The following is an 18,584-nucleotide window of genomic DNA, read 5'->3' as shown; positions in this document are numbered from 1 at the left end:
AAGCTGGACTGGACAAGTCTCTTTTTATGTTCTTAAGGACAAGTGTTTGGGAAGAAAAACTGAACTATATATCAGAAAGCCCCAGCATCACACCCTCCAATATTTCACTGATGTAAACAGGGAGTTGTTTGTAAGACCTCCAGCCAGTTTATCCCATTTGACCACCTTATGGATGGTTTCTTAGGCCATTCATTCATTCCTGGGGTACTTGTAATTGAGATGACAAGCTCAGCTGACTTTTTCCTAACAGCATACATTGCTTTGTTGGCGGGGGGGGGGGGCAGCCCAAGTTGTTGAGCTTTTATTAATAAACCAAAGTTTCTTGGGAAATTGCGGGTAAAAATACATTAGCTTCTGCTGGGGTGGGGGGACAGAACCTCAGGTAATTGAGTACTTTCAATGCTTTTAAATACTTGTGGATCCAGAGGGCACACCTGCCCCCCTGGGCTATGCCAGTGTGTTTTTCCCAGCCTCATCACACAGCACGCAGGAAGACAACAACAGACAGCAGCTGACTGTCAGGCTGCAATGGCCTTTTTTAATTTGTTCAGTAATAGAGCTCTCTATGAATGTGTATGTGTAGCCGCCTATACACAAATCAGAGGTATTTATAATATGTACACACACATAATTTAATACAAAAAAAAGTCTCCAGCTTCTCCTCTCCCCTCCCCCCCCGCAACCAGGGCAAGGGAGGCTGCAGCCCCACCTCCCTTCAGTGTGTAGGTGGGGGGGAAAGAAGCAAGCCAGAAATGGGGTAGATTTCTTTTTCCTGCAACAAATATACAGTAAAATATATTGCTATGTACACGGCTCTCAGCTACAGGCCATGCAGCCTCCCTCCTTGGTTTAAGTTAGAGCAGGAACAGGGAAGCTGCAGGCCACTGCAAGCGTCGTTGTTGGACTCCAACTCCCATCAGCCCCTGCAGCCAGCGTGGCCCATGGGAGTTCTAGTCCCAACAGCTGGTGGGCCAACGTAGCTTCCCCACCCCCCTGGTTTGGCGGGTCAAAAGGGAATTAAGGAGAGGCGGGGAAGAGGTTTTGTTTATTGCTTTGGGTGTAAGATGGGGTTGGCTTAATGGGGGCGCAGGGAGGTACTAGCTGCGTAGCCTCGTAGTGTGAGGGGAGTTGTGGGAGCGGGGTTGATATGAAATCACACCTGAAAAAAAAAGCACAAATTGCCTTTTTAACTATTGCTACAAGGGAATTAAGTGAAAGAACTTTGGATGGAGCGTGAAAGGCCCTGCCTTTTCCCTTCTGCAGAGGAGGAGCGGGGAGGGGGGGGGGGCTGGACTCCCACCACTGCAGCCACACACTCAAACACACCCCTTTCCCCACTTTTTTTAAGGCAGACTCCATGCAAAGCAGAAACGACGTAAGACACAACCTCCTCTCCCCCCTGCATCGTGGGGACCCTCCCCCAAGTTTTTAAATTATTATTAATATTATTATTATTGCTTATAAGTGATAATGCAACATTCCCAGAGGGAGGGTGGGCCTTTGTGAGGGAAAGAGAAACGGGGGGCGGACTATCGTCCCCTGAGAGACGCCCTAATGAAGAGACTCGGTACTAAGGAGGCAGAAAGGAGGTCAAAAAGAAAAGAAAAGTGTTGTGGGTCTTCCTTCCCCTCCACAAATCTCTCTCCCTCCTTATTTCTGGAGAGCTGTGGATCTACGGTCTCGACACTCTCACCCTCATTAAGGTGCATTTGGCTGGGCCCAGCCCAGGGGCAAAACCAAGATGGCGTTTGAGTGGTGTAGGAAAGAGGCCGTGAACCTGCTGTCTCTGCTCTCCATCCCGTGCTATCCTGTAGCTGCATCCTGGGGCAAGAACAAACCATTCAACACCCCCCCCCCCAGCACACACACAGACATGCACACACACACACACCCCTCCCCAACAACTACCCTTCCTCTCCCCTCCTCCATGCCTCGCAAATGCAATATGGCTTCCAGGCTAGAGCTACAGTGGCTAACACCCACCCCCTGCCCTTCCCCAAGTTAATAAATTAAAAATTAAAGTATGGCTTCCAGTGTGAATGTCAAAACTTTCTTTTGTCTCCCTTTCTCCCTGTCCCACGTTGCGGCAGCCCAGCCTCTGACGTCCAGAAGGGCTGGTGGTTTGTGTTTTTTTTAATAAAAAAAAACTTCTCTGCCTCCCCCATGGGGTCTGTTCTCTTCAGAAAAGAAAAAAAGTCAGCCTCAGTGCAAAGCAATGGGCAGCTATCACATTTGCATACATTGAAATGCGCTTTTTTAACATGAGGCAGATGAGCGGCGGTTCTGGGAGGGGGGGGATTGTGTGGGAGGGGAAAACCCAAGCCCCGTTCCATTTCTGCACGCGTGCGCCCCCCCCAACAATCCCCCATAACCAGTCAGTCTGTACTTTGCTCCCCTCCCCAAATCCTGTCCCCTGCCCTCCCCTCCCGGCCTCCTCCTTCAGTCCATCATTGCTTCCAGCATCTCCAGGAAAAGCTTATGCATGGGGACCTTGCCCTCCAGTTTGAGGCTGTAGAAGTGGTGGAGGACGCGGGTGGCTGTCTGGCGGAGGAGGGGCAGCGTGAGGAGGAGGCGGCCGGCCCGGCGAGGCTCCTCGGGGCGCCTCGACGCTTCGTATTCCAGCAGGGCCTCGTGTAGCACGTCCCGGAGCCGCTGCACGGCTGCCATGTCCTCAATATGCACCGAGTCTGGAGGAAACAGGAAGGGTGGGAAATAGATGCACACAGCAGCGATTAGGACCCCCTAGCTTGATGGGAGAGACTACGGGAGCTTCAGTAGCTGGGAGTGCCTTTTGCCACTCTTGTTTTTTGTTTTTTCAAAAATCTTATTGATTTTCCAAAAATTTTAAACAAACAAACAAACAAAAATCTCAACCATATTTAAACCTACTTAGTAATATTGTTAAGTGACTTCCTCGTATCCCCCTGGTTGAATTTCAGTGTATATCATTATTAACGGTTTTCCAAAACCAATATTCTTATAAAATTAACTTGATCACTTAACATCTTCTTTTCTCTCCAGTTCGGCATTAAACATATTAATTCATCACACTGCATATTTAAATCCTAAGCCTATCTGGTATTTGCAAGCTTTTCCAATTAATTAAACTTAACAAATTTAACTAAATAATCTTTAAATTTTGTCCATTCTTCCTGGTAATCTTCCTCCTTTTGCCTCTCTTGGACAGGGGCAGCCTGGCTATGTTGAATCATGCACTGAGATTTCTGAGGGACACTTTTTAAACCTGTATAGGGATGTTTATAATGTTTGATGTTTTATTATGTTTCTGTATATGCTGAAAGTCACCCAGAATGACTCAGGAAACCCAGTCAGATGGGTGGGGCTCTAATAATAATAATAATAATAATAATAATAATAATAATAATAATAATAATAATATTACTATTATTATACAATGCCCACCTGGCTGGGTTTCCCCGGCCATTCTGTGTGAATCCCAACAGAATATTAAAAACTATAAAACATCTAACATTAAAAACTTCCATAAACAGGACTGACTTCAGATGTCTTCTGAAAGTTGTGTAGTTGTTTATTTCCTTGACATCTGATTGGGGGGGGGGGTGTTCCACGGGGTGGGCGCCACTACCAAGAAGGCCCTCTGCCTGGTTCCCTGTAACCTCACTTCTCGCAGCGAGGGGTCTGCCACAAGGCCCTCGGAGCTGGACATCAGTGTGTGGGGGGGGGCGACACGCTCCTTCAGGTATACTGGGCAGAGGCCTTTTAGGGCTTTAGACTTTGGGCTAGTCACATACCCACCTCACAGGGTTGTTGTGAGAAGAATATGGAGAATCTGGGCAGAGCAATGTATGCCACCCTGGAGGAAAGGTAGGATATAAAGGAAACAATAAACATTGTGGGGAAAGCCCCCACCTCACCCGCCTGGCATCTCTCTGCCTGTGAAAGGGACTCACCTGAGTTGGCAAGCGCCAAGGCCTTGAGAAGCACATATTCCTCTCGCTCCAGGCGCAGGGCCCGGTACTTGCGCACAAGCTGCAGAACCACCCCACTGAGCTCCAGTAGCCCCGCCGCCCTTGCCGCCTCCTCGTCCAGAGCAAAGTCCTCCGCGAAGACGATTTCATCCTCGCAGGGCAACGAACGCCAGGCCACCCCCAGCAGCAAGACCTCCAGCCACACGCTCTGCAGTACAGACATCTGGTCCGCCAAGGACAGCGCCGGAAATCCTGAGCCAGGAAGGACAGAACAGGAAAGAAAAGAAAAGGATGAAGAGGGATTAATTCACAGCTAACTAGCTGTTTGCAGGGTGGCCTGTGGCGAGCAGAAATTGATTCCAAGCAACCAAGTGTGGGTGCTTAGAAATGATTCATTGCTTTTTTTGGATGAGGTTTCTGTCAGGTGGATTTGTTAGCCGGTTGACTGACTGAACCCAAAGAGCACTCATTAATGGTTCCTCATCATCCTGGGGGAAAGTGACAAGTGGGGTGCTGCAGGGTTCTGTCCTGGACCCATTGTTGTTCAACATCTTTATAAATGACTTGGATGAAGGAATTGAGGGGAAGCTCATCAAATTTGCAAATGACACCAAATTGGGAAGGGTAGGTGAAAGAATCGTGATTCAAGATGACCTTAGACTAGAGAACTACTAGAGAACTAACAAAATGAATTTCAAAAGAGACAAATATCAGGTTCTACACTCAGGCAAGAAGAACCAGCAGCACAAATATAAGATGGGGGACACCTGGCTTGCTAGTAGTACATGTGAAAAGGATCTAAGGGTCTTAGTAGACCATAAGCTTAACACAAGTCAACAGTGTGATGTAGCAGCAAAAAAGATAATGCTATTCCAGTCTGCATCAACAGAAATGTAGCTTTCATATCAAGAGAAGCAATAAATCCCTCCCAACTCTACAATTCTATGAATCTATGAATAGAGTGGTACTATTTTGCCTTGATCAGACCACACCTAGAGCACTGTGTCCAGTTTTGGGCACAATTTAAGAAGGATGCTAACAAGCTGGAATGTGTGCAAAGGAGGGCAACCAAGATGATCAAGGGTTTGGAAGCAAAGTCTTATTAGGAACGGTTGAGAGCTGGGTATGGTCAGCCTGGATAAGAGGAGACTGAGGGGAGATAGGATAGCCATCTTCAAGTATTTAAAGGGTTGTCACATGGAAGGTGGAGAAAACTTGTCTTCTCCTGCTCTGGAGGGGAGGACTCCAAAAAATGGCTTCGAGCTACAATAAAGGAGTTTCCAACCAGACACCGGGAAGAATTTTCTGATGGCAAGAGCTGTTTGACAGTGGAGCAATCTTTTCCAGAAAGTGATGGGCTCTCCTTCATAGAAGGTTTCTAGACAGAGGTTGGATGGCCATCTGTCATGGATGCTTTAACAGGTAGCTAGGAGTTGCCGGGATAGAGTGGATGGCAGAAAGAGAGAAAGCAATAAGGTGCCCCACGCACCACCACCAACTCTGGATCCCAACGGAGTATTCCTGAGCCTTGTGCCAAGCTCAGCAATGGACCAGAAGTCATTGTGGGTCTTTGGACAGTGGCAAGGTAATATCTGTGCAACAGCTGGACAGGCATGACTTCGAGCCAACCCTTTTCTCTCACCTGGTATGTTTTTGGCCCAGCCGATGATGACCACGATCTCCCGGTCAGCCAGATCGCACAAAGTGCTCGCTGCTTTGGCGGGACTGTCAGGAAGTGCAGGGTCGGGCATGGCGTACAGTTTCTCAGGCTCCGCCACCAGCAAGTGCGACACCATTGTGTTCATTGGAGCTGCAGGGAGCAGGGGTGGAAGAAAGGATGTTGAGGATCAAAGATGAAAGAAAGAGAAGTGTCAGGAGTAAGCTGTACACTCCAGATTCACAAATCTCCCCTTTTTTTTTTTGCTTGGGGGAATGTAATAGGTATGAGCTACTCGTGAGTAAGCTGGTGCCTTTCTCGGTTAATTTGCCTTGTTAAACCTTTCTGACTGCACAGCCCCTTCTCATCGTGACTGTCTCAGTCACTGGCAGAATCCGTCAGTGGGCGTTTCTTGAACCTCTTCCAACATAAAAGTTGTTTGATACCCAGTCTCCTCCTCCTCTCACTGCGCGGGAGTCTTCTGCGCAGGGAAGGCGTGGGTAGCGGAGGACCTGGGCTCTCCTCACTGATGTCCAATGAAGAGTCCTGGAGCCCTCTCTCCAATTCCCCCGTCTGCCCCCCTTCATCCCTGGTGTTGCGCTGAATGGCTTCCCCCTCTACTGAGCTGTTTCTCCCCCTGCTGCTGGGTCCTTCGCCAGCATCATCTGGGAGCCTCCCCTTCGCCTCTCCCTCCGATGTCAGTTCCCTGACAGGGAAGTATCCCCAAATTCAGGTAATGCTGGTTGGCAATTAGGCCAGGGACAGGGAGCCGGTGAGCCCCTCAGAAGCTGCTGGACTACAACTCCCATGATCCTTGATCATCGATGATGCTGGCTGGGACTGATGGGAGTTGGAGTCCAATAGAGTCCAGAGGGCCACACGTTCCTCAGCCTTGATCTAATCAGGGAAGTGGGCCAAAGGAGGCCAGGGCCCATTTTTCTCTCTCATCTTTTCTCATTTTGCCATCAATCATAGCTGTACCTGCCAGCCTAAGAGCCACTTTAAACACAAGAAAAATCAAGATGACACAATCCTCCTGGAACTATGGCACTCCAGAATGCACCACACATGTGTGTGTACATGTTTGTGGGTAAAACACATGTCTGAACGCTCCCCAAAGATAGAACAGCAACTTCTTCCCTGCTTGTGGGAAGTTAGCCTATTAGGGATCCTGGAATAACTGGTGGTTTTTGCTTTTAGTATTTTTTGTTACAACAATCAACGATAACAAACTTCAACAAAGTATGCAGTAGTGATGTTCTGGTCAAATTACCCACTCTCCCTTTTGAATTTGCATATGAGTTACAACACATTAAAGCACTGACGACTCTGCGGACAGCATAAGCGGGATTTATATTTGTAAACTCCTTAGAAGCCTGTTTAGCAGTAAGTGGCATATAAACAAATAGATAAGCTTTCTCTCGGATGCACCTGTTTTTTAATGCACATTACAAAGGGGAACATTCAATTGAGCAATGTCCTCCCCTCTCAATAGTACAGGCCCAGAGGGCAATACCGCATGTTCTACAAAACGAAAGTGTAGCTGTTAAATCCTGGCCTACGCTCTCTTCTTCTTCCTCCCAGGGTTGTGCCTGCCAGGTTGCCAAGGTAACAAGCGTTGCTCACATTAGAAGCCCTTTCCAAGGGGATAATTCCACAGTGAGAATGGTACCATTGGTGGCTGCTTAAGGTTAGGAGGAGAGACTAAGGAAGCCCAGCTTCAACAAGAGGGAAAAGGCAGAGCATTTTCTGGTTCAATAAAACACTCCGGAGTCCAAGCCTATATGAGACACTTGTGGGGATAGAACCTCAGGCCCAGGAGTGACATGCGGCCCTCCAAGCCTTTCTATTTGGCCCTCAGAACTCTCTTAGGGCCACACCTCTTCACTAGCTCTGCTTCAAACCCTCCTTAAGTGTTTTGGCCTAGCTGAACAGCATCCTTAAACTCTAGCAATGCCTCTTGCTTGCTTGGAAGAATGGTACAGATAGATGCTTGTGGAAAACTAATCCGTGGTACAAAGGCAAAATAAATATTCTTTCTGTCGCCCTCTTTTGCTCCTGGACCTGCTCACCGCTGGCATGTGGCCCCCGGAACATCACCCAGAGGAGAATGTGGCCCCTGGCTTGAAAAAATGTTCTCTGGCTCTAGGATGGAGACATAGCCCTGGGCCCCTTTATCCCCAAACTCTGGATAAGAGTCTGGGGTTCAGGGGGGCACCTCAGTCCTTTACCTGGTTTCTTGGTGGTCGCCGTAGCAATCTGTGGGGTGACGAATGCACTGGGGTAAGTGGCACCCTCCACCTCAGGCCGGCGCTTGTACTTCTGACGCCCTCCTCGCACCCGGTCGAGACGTACCCCTGGAGAAGACCAAAGCTGATTCAGAACATTTTCAACCTGTTAGGAGCTTGGTCTTCCTCCTGCAATTCCTCTCCCCCCCCCCCAAGCTGTTTCACATGCGCTGTGCACCCTCCCGCCCCGTCAACCTTGGCGCGACGCCCGAGGTTTAGGCCCCAAGGCCCAAAGCCGTACCTTCCTTGAGCATGCCCACGCGCAGGCACTTGGTGAAACGGCAGGCCTGGCAGGCTTTCCGGCGCCGCTTTGTGATCTCACATTCGTTGGTGGCCGGACAGCTATATTCAATGCTGCCTGAGAGAGAAAGAGAAAGGGCCAGAAAGCTTAAAAAAGCTATAGTATAAATAATATATATGCATTTACTCAAAAATATTATTTGTTTATTGCATTTATATCCCCCCCCCCCGGGAGCTCAGTGTGGCATATATGGTTCTCCCACTTCTCATTTAATTCCCACAACAACCTTGTGAGGTAGGATAGGCGGAGAGGAAGTGACTGAGCCCAAGATCGCCCAGCGAGTTTCCTGGCCGAATGGGGATTCGAACCCTGGTCACCCATGTCCTAGTCTACATTCTAACCACTGTACTTCTTGACCCTGACTTTTGACACTTGAGGTGTATATTTTTAGGACCCACCTAATTTCTGTGTGATACTGAAATATTGCGTGTGTGTACATACACACAATATTTCAATATTAATAATGTTTTAATTGTTGTAACCTGTCCTAGGACCTTAGGGTGAAGGTCAGGTTATAAATTGTAGTAGCAGTAATCAGCACTGGCTCTTGCATTTTGTTGAAAGAAAGCATTTTTATATCAAAATGATGTTTGAATTTTAAGTGGAAGCTTCAGTCATGAGTTCTGAGTTTTGGGGTATTTTGGGGTCTCTCGCCCATTAATAGGGCATTTTAAATTCAGATGTTTTGTAAGGACATCTCCTTTTGCCCACACTTTCCTGTTCCTGGTTTTTGTTTTGTTTTGTTTGATTTCATTGGATTTCTGTTTTTAATTTGCTTTTAGAAGCATTTTACACTACTGTTCTACTGTTGCTGGGTTGTTGTTGTTGCTTTATTTTTGTTTTAATAATATTGCTTAATGCCTTAAAGTCATACACCACTTAGAGGGTTGTTTTTTTTTAAAAAAGTAAGCAATGCTCCTAAATAAATAAAATAAAAACCTCTGTTCAAAGAAGACAAAAGTTTGCAGCCCACGTTAGTCATACACAGAGTAAATCCACTGATGTGAATGGACGTGACTAACTTAGGGTCATTGCCAGTCAGTGTCAGTGGATAATACTGAGCTAGATAAAGTAATGGCCTGACTTGAGATAAAAGTAGCTTCCTATGTTCCAAATGCCACATTAGCCAAGTGGAACCTCCAGGTGCAGTAATAGTATACCTCAAATTACTGGTTATGAGGCGGGAGAGGCTACTGCCTTCACAGCCTGTTTGTGGGCCCTTCTTGTGCTTTTATCCATCAGCCCCTATCCAGTGCTACAAAACAGATCAAGGAAGCTGTATCAGTGCAAAGGTTCAGGAATGACACAAGTTCAGGAAGTATTTCTTCATGGAATACATACTCAACTTATGGAATTCCCCCAGCACAAGATGAGGCAACGGCACTGAGCTGAAATGGCTCTTTTCTTAAATTCCGTAAGTTCATGGAGGAAGAGAAGTCTATTGGGGAAAGTGTGTGGCTCAGTCGTAGAGCATGAGACGCTTCATGCTCAACGTTTTGCCCAGTGTCGGGTTCAAGCCCAATATTGGGCAAAACATTCCTGCATTGCAGGGGATAGGACTAAGTGATTCTCATGGTGCCTTCCAACTCTATGATTCTAGGACATCCAGAGAGAGAGAGTCTGTCTAAGGCCACATTCATACCATACATTTAAAGCAGCATTGTACCATGCTAAACAACCACGTCTTCCCCTAGAGAATTCTGGGAGCTGTAGTTTCTTAAGAGTGCAGAGAATTGTTAGGAGGAGGCCCCTATTCCTCTCATAGATAAACGTTTCTGATGATTGTTAAGTAATCAATCCCTCTTCCCAGGGAACTCTGGGAATTGTAGCTTTGCGAGGGGAATAGGGGTCTCCTAACAACTCTTAGCATCCTCAACAAACTAAGGCTCCCAGAATTCTCTGGGGGAAACCATGTCTGTTTAAAGAGGTATCACAGTGCTTTTAGTGTATAGTGCAAACGTGTCCAAACATGGTGGGGAATCCCTGAAGAACAGCCAGGACCAAAATAAGAAGTTCATAACATGAAAGGAGCCCTGCTCGATTAGACCAAAGGCCTATCCAATCTCAGCATTCTGTTCTCACGGTAGCCAACCAGATGCCTATGGGAAGACCACAGGCAGGACATGAAAGCAACAGCAATCTCCCCACTGGTATTCAAAAGGTAGGCTGCCTCTGATTCCAGAGGTAGTCTAGAGCAGTGTTTCCCAAACTGGGGTCTCCAGCACTACAACTCCCATGAGCCCTAGCTAGCAGAGCCAGTGGTCAGGGATGATGGGAATTGTAGTCCAAAACCAGCTGCAGGCCCAAGTTTGGGAAACACTGGTCTTTCCCCAAGACTTTTGTCTCTCCACACTGTGCCACATTTTATGCACCTCTACTAAGTCCCCGCTTATTCTAAACTCACAAAGCCTCAAATACTGGAGCCTTTCCTCACAAGCCCACCCAGGGATGGCTGTGGGCAGAATTCCTGCATTGCACGGGGTTAGTCCCTTCCAACTTTACCATTCTATGATTCTAAGGGAGTTACTTCACCCCCTCGTTCAGTTCTTTTTCTTAACCTTTTCCAGCTCAACAAGATCCCTTTTTCAGGCATGGAAGCCAGTACCATACATAGTATTTTAAGTGCGTACTGCACCATAATTTGCATAAAGACATAATCTTGGCAGTGTTTTCCCCCAGCCCCCTTTTCAAACCATTTCCTAAGGATTCCCAACATGGAATTCACATTTTTCACAGCTGCTGCACACTTGATCGCAGCAATTTAATTATAGTACTTCTTACAGACCAACTTGGTAAAATGCATCCTATAGGTTGGTGCTGTTTGCCACAGCAGCTAGGAATTTACATTCAAAAGGTGGGGGGGTTTTAGGAGGGGGAGCCCTTTTAATGATTTTAATGAAGTGATGTGCTGATGCCGGATGCTGTAAATGTCAATTAAACTCTGTTAATGGAGAAAACTATGTGTGAGCAAGAAGCGAGGGTGTTTGCTTTTGCAAAGCCATTTCATAATGCGCAATAAAGTTCATTCATACTCTGACTTCCTACAGTTTTATTAATCTCCACAAGTAAAAGGGACTTCTTTCTCCACCCCCTCCCCAAGTAAGCTGAACATTTAGGAAAGAGACCTAGAATATCCCTGAACAGCACAGCCCAACCCCTCACCATGGCACCAGCCCTGTTAACATCTATTCACCGTGATAGCTAAATAGAACCTCACTTTTAAGAGACACTCTACCAGAAGGGCAACAAGCGTCTCAGAAAGGTCTATCTGTCATCGGAACAGGATGTGAGACTAGATCAGGGGTGGGGAACCTGCAGCCTTCTGGACTACAACTCCCATCATCCTTGACCACTGATGACGCTCACTGGGACTGATGGGAGTTGTAGTCCATCACCACCTGGAGGTCCAAAGGTTCCCCAGATGACCTGATCCAGCAGGGGCTTTTTCTTCTTAGGAACATCAGAAACCGCTTTATAGCAAGTCAGTCCATTGGTCCATCTAGCTCAGTACTGTCTACCCAGACTGGCAGCTGCTCTCCCAGGTTTCTGGTAGGGGGTATTCCCAGCCTGACCCAGAGATGCCGGGAATTGAAACCTTCTGCATGCAAAGCAGATGCTCTCTCACTGCCCTTCCTCAAACAAAGACCCATTTTCTTCCCTAACAGCTTTAGGGGAACCCCAGACTTCTCTTGCAGCGCCCAGGCAAGGGTGGCCTACCTTGGATAGTCCTCTTGAAGAAGGCCTTGCAGGCTTCGCAGGAGGCCACGCCATAGTGGTACCCTGAGGCAACGTCCCCGCACACCAAGCACAGCCGCTTGGGCATGGCACTCAGCATGTACTTGCCCCGCCCCGGGGGCTCGTCCGGGTCGTCATCATGGCGTCGCCGGGAGGCCCCCGTCCCGGCAGGCAGCGCCCCAGCAGTCTCGAGCTCTTGTGGGGCCCCGCTGGCGCTGGTGTCGGAAGACCCACTGGGGCTGTGCTGGGCAAGGCTGTCTGGGGAGGCCGGCTCCGTTTTGATGAAAAACTCTGCCCGGCGTTCCCGGGATGACATGGCTGGAGAGGGCTGCAGGAAAGAGGACACAGATGGGGAGCGTCAGAGAAGAGCGGCCACGACATACCAAAAAACCTGAAACAGCAGGAATGTTGGAAAATATTTCCCCTTCCTAGGCCACATTCACAACACTATTGACGCCACTTTAAAGAGTCATGGCTTCCCCCCACAGAATTATGGGAGGTGCAGTTTGTTAAGGGTGCTGAGAGTTGTCCGGAAACCCCTATTTCCCCCCCACCCAAAAGCTACAACGGCTGGAGCTCCCTGGGAAGAAAGATTGACTGATAAATCACTCTGTGCACCTTTAATTCCTAGGGTGCTTTGGGGGAAAGTCACGACTTTACTGAGTGCTTTAAATGTGTAGTGTACATGTAGATGGAGTATCTTAAAAACTGACGGAGTTGCACAGGTTAAGTCCATTTTCTAAAAAAATGGATGGGAGCCCTTCGGTGTGATAAAACTTAAAGGTGGTGTTCAAAGGCAGATCTTTAAAATAATGACGATTAATCCATTTCTCACTCAGAAGGGACCACAATCACAAACAGAATTCAGCGGCCAGGCTGTAACAAGGAGCAGAGAGCCACAGTCCGCCATCCCAAATCCTGTCCTGTCACTTGGATGTGCGTCACAAACCCACCACCCAATCAGGGACCAGCATGGAATTTGGGGGGCTAGGCCAAGTTAGCCAACTAGGGGGAAGAATCTGACGACAAATCAATCAGAAGAACCGAGTCAGGGCGTGGGGTGGGGGACAACAACCCCAGTACAGTGGTACCTCGGGTTACATACGCTTCAGGTTACAGACTCCGCTAACCCAGTAATAGTGCTTCAGGTTAAGAACTTTGCTTCAGGATGAGAAAAGAAATCGTGCTCTGGCGGCGCAGCGGCAGCAGGAGGCCCCATTAGCTAAAGGGGTCCTTCAGGTTAAGAACAGTTTCAGGTTAAGTACGGACCTCCGGAACGAATTAAGTACTTAACCCGAGGTACCACTATAATTTCATCAACCTGAGTTTAGGGGGCCTCCAGTTCCGCTGCTCAATCTGGGGAGCTGCCCCCCACTGAAGGAAGTGATAGCATATACCCCAATTCTACATTCAACTCCGTTAATGGAGACATAGCAAGGAAGAGCTTTTAGGATGGCCAACCGTGGCTTAATTCAGACAGGTCAAGAGACTCTCTTCAAAATTTACTGCCTTTTTGGCAGCGTCCTATGTGTGGGAATGCGGGGGGAGAGTGTTCCTCACTCCATGAAGGCCCTGCTATGTAGGCCTCCCCCCCCCCCTTAATCTCATCCACCCCACAGCTGCTGGCCTGGGATCCAGCATCCCGCCGGAAGAATGGAGTGGCCTCAAGGTCACTCCAGGGAGATACAATCAGGCACCCAGGCAGGGCTGGCGATGGCATCAAAGGCAGTGCACTCTCGCTGCCTCTGGTCCGGTCCTGTCCTGTCCCTGACCGCCTCTTTGGAGAACAGCAACATTCTGGGGCTTTGAGAGTTAAATGTAAACACGCAGAGGACAGGAATAGCTGCTTGGCTCAGCAACCTGACATCTCTTCTCTCCCCCCTCCCTGCCCCTGCAACTTCAATGCAACAAAGATTAACCCTCCCACACACGAATTGTGCCCCCTCCCAAGTCCTGCACTCCTTAGGTTAAGGCTCTCTGCCCCCCCACCTCTTCTGGACACTGGATTGTTGAGGTTTCCTTCCATAACCAGCCAAGATTTCATACTGATGTCCTGGCTACAAATTGGGAGGTGGTGGTGTTGTGTCTCGCTGCCCTCCTCCTTCTGAGTTTGGAGAAGGGGCAAAAGTGACTGCAGAGAGCCGTTTTTAAATACCCCTCCTCAAAGCAACTAGGCCTGCAGTGCGGGGTGGAAATGCAAATATGACTTTTAAATTGTACTGCTTTCACATTTCAATGTTTGCGGCCCTGGGCTAATTGGGACGAAGGGCAGGATACAGATTCCATAAACACATAAAATTGATAAAAATATTACTAATAATAAGCACCTGCGGTTCATTACCTAGCATTATTCATGTGTTCTGAGCGGTGCCCTGAGCGAAAGAGAAAGACCAGTAATCACCCTAGGACAGCATCTTTAACTCCAGGCATGCAAGACACCTCTTAGCACACGCTCTGCCCCTGCACCCCTAAGTGACACCCCCTCTGTGTCTCTCTTAATAGGTTTACCCTCCCCACTTTTGCCAGGCCAGTCAAAGGACCTTTGTCCTCTGTGGATCAGTGCATCATCCCTTACCCAATCGGGGACAAGAGTGGAGTTTATGCAAGAGGAGGAGGGGAGCAGCATGGGCCAGAGAGAGGGGGCTAGGAGACATTGCCCAACTTTCTCCCAACCCCCCCCCCCCCAGTAAGCAGAAGCCATTCAGAAAAGTCCATGTACACATCGGCCACAGACTTTCGATCGTTCTCAGGACTCCATAAAGCAGGAGACTTTGTGAAATCAGGGCAGCTGTCTGAAGCTCCCGGACACCTCTGCACACCACCTCCCTGCAGCTGAACAATCTGTGGTTATATTTTCTTGGGCTCCATGTGGAAAGCCAGTGTGCCCATGACCTTTGACCCTTCTGCAGTTCACTTCTGTCACTCTCCCCCCCACACCCCACTTACTACGGGCCGCAGTGCCCCCTAGTGGCCGAGCGGTGAGGCCAGCTGGGCAAAAGAGACAGGGCACTCTCATGTCTGAGCCCTCTCCCGTTCACACGTGTCCAGGCGCGCATGAGTTTGCTATGCACATGGCTGCGAAAAGGTTTCCCCGTCCAGGCAGCTGCAGGGGGTATATGCAGACCGTGTCTGTACACACAAGGGAGACTTCTCCACTCATCTGGGCGCAGCACTTCAACATCTCCATGTGAGCACATCAGTGCGCCCTCCTTGTACATGCGCAAGCATTTCTCTTTCTCTTCCCGTGCCCTTGCACCTAGGCAAGCAGGCCTACACAGGTGCCTACGTGGGACCCACCTACACCTGCACAACACACCATATCCGCACTATGTGACCTTAAATCATGTCCCCCACCCCCCGCCGGCTGCGCCATGCCCCACACTGCTTGTCCCCGGGTCTGCGCACTCTGCTGCAGGAGCACGACTCTGCCTGGCAGCCTCAACAGAGACATCCACACGAGCACTTTCGTGCCCCTGATCTGTGCCCACACATTTCTCCATTCCTCCCCCACACATGATTTTTGCCCTCTGCCACACTAACAGAGGCACCGCAATAGACGTGTGTACACCCGTAGTACACCGATATCTATTTGCATGTGAGTGAGTTCTGGCGCACTTGGGGGCGCCGGAGCGTCTACTGACGCGCGTCTGCCCCCGAGTGGGGGGCACCGTGGTGTGTGTGTCCCCCCCCCACTTCCAGAACCCTGCCTGCCCCCGCCCCCTGTTTTCTGGATCGGGCGCTCTCTTTCCCTGCAAGGCAACCAACCTCCCACAACGAAAGCGCCGGTCACATGGAGCCGGTTTGGAGAAGGGGGCTGGGATTGGGGGGGGGCGCGATCGTCAGAATACTCCCCGCTTCTTCCTCCTCCTCCTCCTTCTCACGATCGCACTGACCTTGGTCGCAGCCAAGGGCTGGGAGCTGCAGGAAGCGCTGGCGGCGGCGGGGTCCTAGCTGTGTCCGAGCGGGGCGGCTCAGTGGCCCCGCGCGCCGGGGACCGGCCGGGCCATGGGCTGGGGCTGCGCGCTCGCTCCTCGCTCCGGCTGTAGGACACAAAAGGACATCGCAACCCACTTCCTACTCGGCTTCCTCCAGCTGGTGGGGGCGGGGCCTGGAGATGAATATGCAGAGCAGAGGGGCGGGGACAACGCGGTCCCCCCCCCCCCACCTCTCCAAGGCGCTTGCTGCGCTCTTCTCAACAACGCGCGCCGGCCGCGGCTGCTGGCAACGTGGCGCCCGGAGAGGAGCAGTAGCAGCAGGAGGAGGAGGACTCGGGGCGGGCGAGGGAAAGGTCGTCTCTTGCCCAACGCCCCCCGCGTGGTTGTGGGGCAACCAGCCCGATCGCGGGTGGGGGAGACTTGGGTGTGCGCGCGTCCCGCTCTCTCCCCGCAGCCCCGCTTCTCAAGGTCACCCGGGGAATGGAACCTACCAGTTAAGGAGAAGGAGCTCCGTGGAGCCTCCACTGCCAGGGGCAGTCTACCTACGGGTGGGACAAGCAAGGAGGAGGGGACAAAAGATAAGGAGAGCTTCCCGCAGGCAGGTGGATGGCCCACCGGCCAAGCTTGAGCCAGGCACAGCGCCCGCATTCGGTTCTTCTGGCCGTGGCAGCCAGAGTGCGGTTGACCTCCGCAGGGTTTGCAGAAGCGAGTGAAGCATGTGAGATCCTGGCAGCGAAAACAGAAACAGAGTTTTGTGGTACCTTAAGGCTTAACAAATGTGCCACCCGCAACCTTCCCCAACCTATCGAGCTACAAATGGCATCATCTTAGCCAGCACTACTTCATTTAATTTATTATTATTATTATTATTAGTAGTAGTAGTAGTAGTTTTATGTAGTTATAAATTATATTTTTTACAATTATTTGTTACAAGTGGGTTCTGCAACAAAATGTTGCAGCGTGGAGTGCTTCTGGTCTTGGCACCTGCAAGCTTGCCAGCTATGCCCTTTCCCAGAAAACTCCATTTCATTCCCCCATCTGCTTCCACATCGCAACTAGCATTTTGTGCTCACTGAGCATGCTCAGTCCTTGAGCTGAGTGTGAGTTCCCCTTAGGATTCCTCCCCCTTTAAAGTTTGTTTTGACCAGTAAGCCCACAACATACATACATTTTTCTTACGCAAACACAACCTTACATGGGCGTCAAACAAACAAACAGATAGGAAAGACAAGGGAGAAAGCAAAATAGGCAGTAGAAAAAAGGTCAGGAGGAGGCAGGAGAGCAGGAAACAACGGGTAGCAATCCCATCAGCCATTGCACTGACCCTGGGAGAGTGTTTGGGCATCAGAGAGTTGGAGGCTGAGAGAGGGCCTAGCAAGAGCATGGAGAGCAAGCAGAAGGTGATCTTAGCCCTCCTGGCTTTACGTGTTTTTGCACTTGTGGGCTTACTGTATTTGCAAATCTTGAGGCTCCCCATAGCCTCTTCATGCCTTCCTCTTTTGCATGGATAGTTCTATTTTAGCTGCATAAGACTTGACCCTTAAGAATGAGAGCTGGACCATAAAGAAGGCTGATCACCAAAGAATTGATGCTTTTGAATTATGGTGCTGGCGGAGACTCTTGAGAGTCCCATGGACTGCAAGTAGATCAAACCTCTCCATTCTGAAGGAAATCAGCCCTGAGTGCTCACTGGAAGGACAGATCCTGAAGCTGAAGCTTCAATACTTTGGCCACCTCATGAGAAGAGAAGACTCCCTGGAGAAGACCCTGATGTTGGGAAAGATGGAGGGCACAAGGAGAAGGGGACGACAGAGGACGAGATGGTTAGACAGTGTTCTTGAAGCTACAAACATGAGTCTGACCAAACTGCGGGAGGCAGCGGAAGACAGGAGTGCCTGGCGTGCTCTGGTCCAGGGGGTCACGAAGAGTTGGACACGACTAAACAACCAAACAACAAAAGATAGGGTTATTATTAATGTTAACAACACAAGCTTGAAAGCTTGCCACTACCCAGGGCCGTCTTTAGCAGATGCGGTGCTGGGGTGCAAATATCCTCCCAGTGCCCCCAAATTACCATGGATAGTGGGGGGGGAGCTGCGCACTGCCAGCAATGGGGGACCCCCTGCAACTCTCCCCCATGCTGCTGTGGGACAGCAATCCCCACAGAGGCTTGGGACGCAAGCTGCATGCCTGCCACCCATATGGTTGATGGGGTGCAGCTGGCGGGTGTGCAGGGAAAGGGGAAGCCGCCGGCAAAGTTGCGCAGCTCCCCCACTTGCTGGGGCGCCCCTGAGAGCCTGGCGCCCTGGTGCAACACACCACTAAGCCCTATAGGAAAGACGGCTCTGCCGCTACCATAACAAGACATAAAAGTAAGTGAAACTATGGCTTAGCGCAAGCAAGTCGGCTATGGTTTGGCTTAGCGTTATTTTCCCAGACAAACAAACCACAAACAATAAGACACAGAGCAAACCTTTGGCTACAAATCATGGGAATCCAACCTCTGTTTAAAAACTTATGGAGCCACCTTTGTCAATGAAGAACCTCCTCAAGAGTTCTCACAAATTGATTAGTCTTCAGGAGCAAGTTGTTCAAATCAATATGTCACCCTGCACAGGAGGATCATAGAATTTGGAACCATATCATAGTGAGTGTGAGAAAGGGGGGGGGAGGGAGAGAGGATGAATTATTGGCCCAAGGCCACTGAGTCCGTTCATA

At 49.7% G+C, this 18,584-nt stretch overlaps 1 protein-coding gene across 1 annotated transcript; it reads right to left on the bottom strand.

Moving 5' to 3' along the window:
• Positions 1-512: 512 nt before the first annotated feature.
• Positions 513-15,993, bottom strand: ESRRA (estrogen related receptor alpha). The gene is made up of 7 exons (XM_081173354.1): positions 15,825-15,993; positions 11,914-12,259; positions 8,137-8,253; positions 7,839-7,964; positions 5,593-5,760; positions 3,933-4,202; positions 513-2,687 (listed from the first exon to the last, which is right to left on the bottom strand). The coding sequence occupies exons 2-7, from the start codon at positions 12,245-12,247 to the stop codon at positions 2,440-2,442; spliced, it is 1,263 nt and encodes a 420-aa protein (XP_081029480.1). The 5' UTR covers positions 12,248-12,259; positions 15,825-15,993; the 3' UTR covers positions 513-2,439.
• Between the last annotated feature and the right edge of the window lie 2,591 nt (positions 15,994-18,584).

The sequence above is a fragment of the Podarcis bocagei genome, assembly GCF_964188305.1.
Source record: "Podarcis bocagei genome assembly, chromosome: 16".
NCBI lineage: Eukaryota > Metazoa > Chordata > Lepidosauria > Squamata > Lacertidae > Podarcis > Podarcis bocagei.
This window is presented reverse-complemented; position numbering and strand designations above follow the sequence as displayed.

What these genes read in the sequence shown, in the direction of transcription:
- ESRRA (XM_081173354.1), bottom strand. Translation starts at nt 12,247, where the DNA reads ATGTCATCCCGGGAACGCCGGGCAGAGTTTTTCATCAAAACGGAGCCG. An exon ending in CGTGGGCATGCTCAAGGAAG is followed by an intron (nt 7,965 to 8,136) that starts GTACGGCTTTGG and finishes GGTCTTCTCCAG; the next exon opens with GGGTACGTCTCGACCGGGTG. An exon ending in CTTGGCGCTTGCCAACTCAG is followed by an intron (nt 2,688 to 3,932) that starts GTGAGTCCCTTT and finishes TGTTTCCTCCAG; the next exon opens with ACTCGGTGCATATTGAGGAC.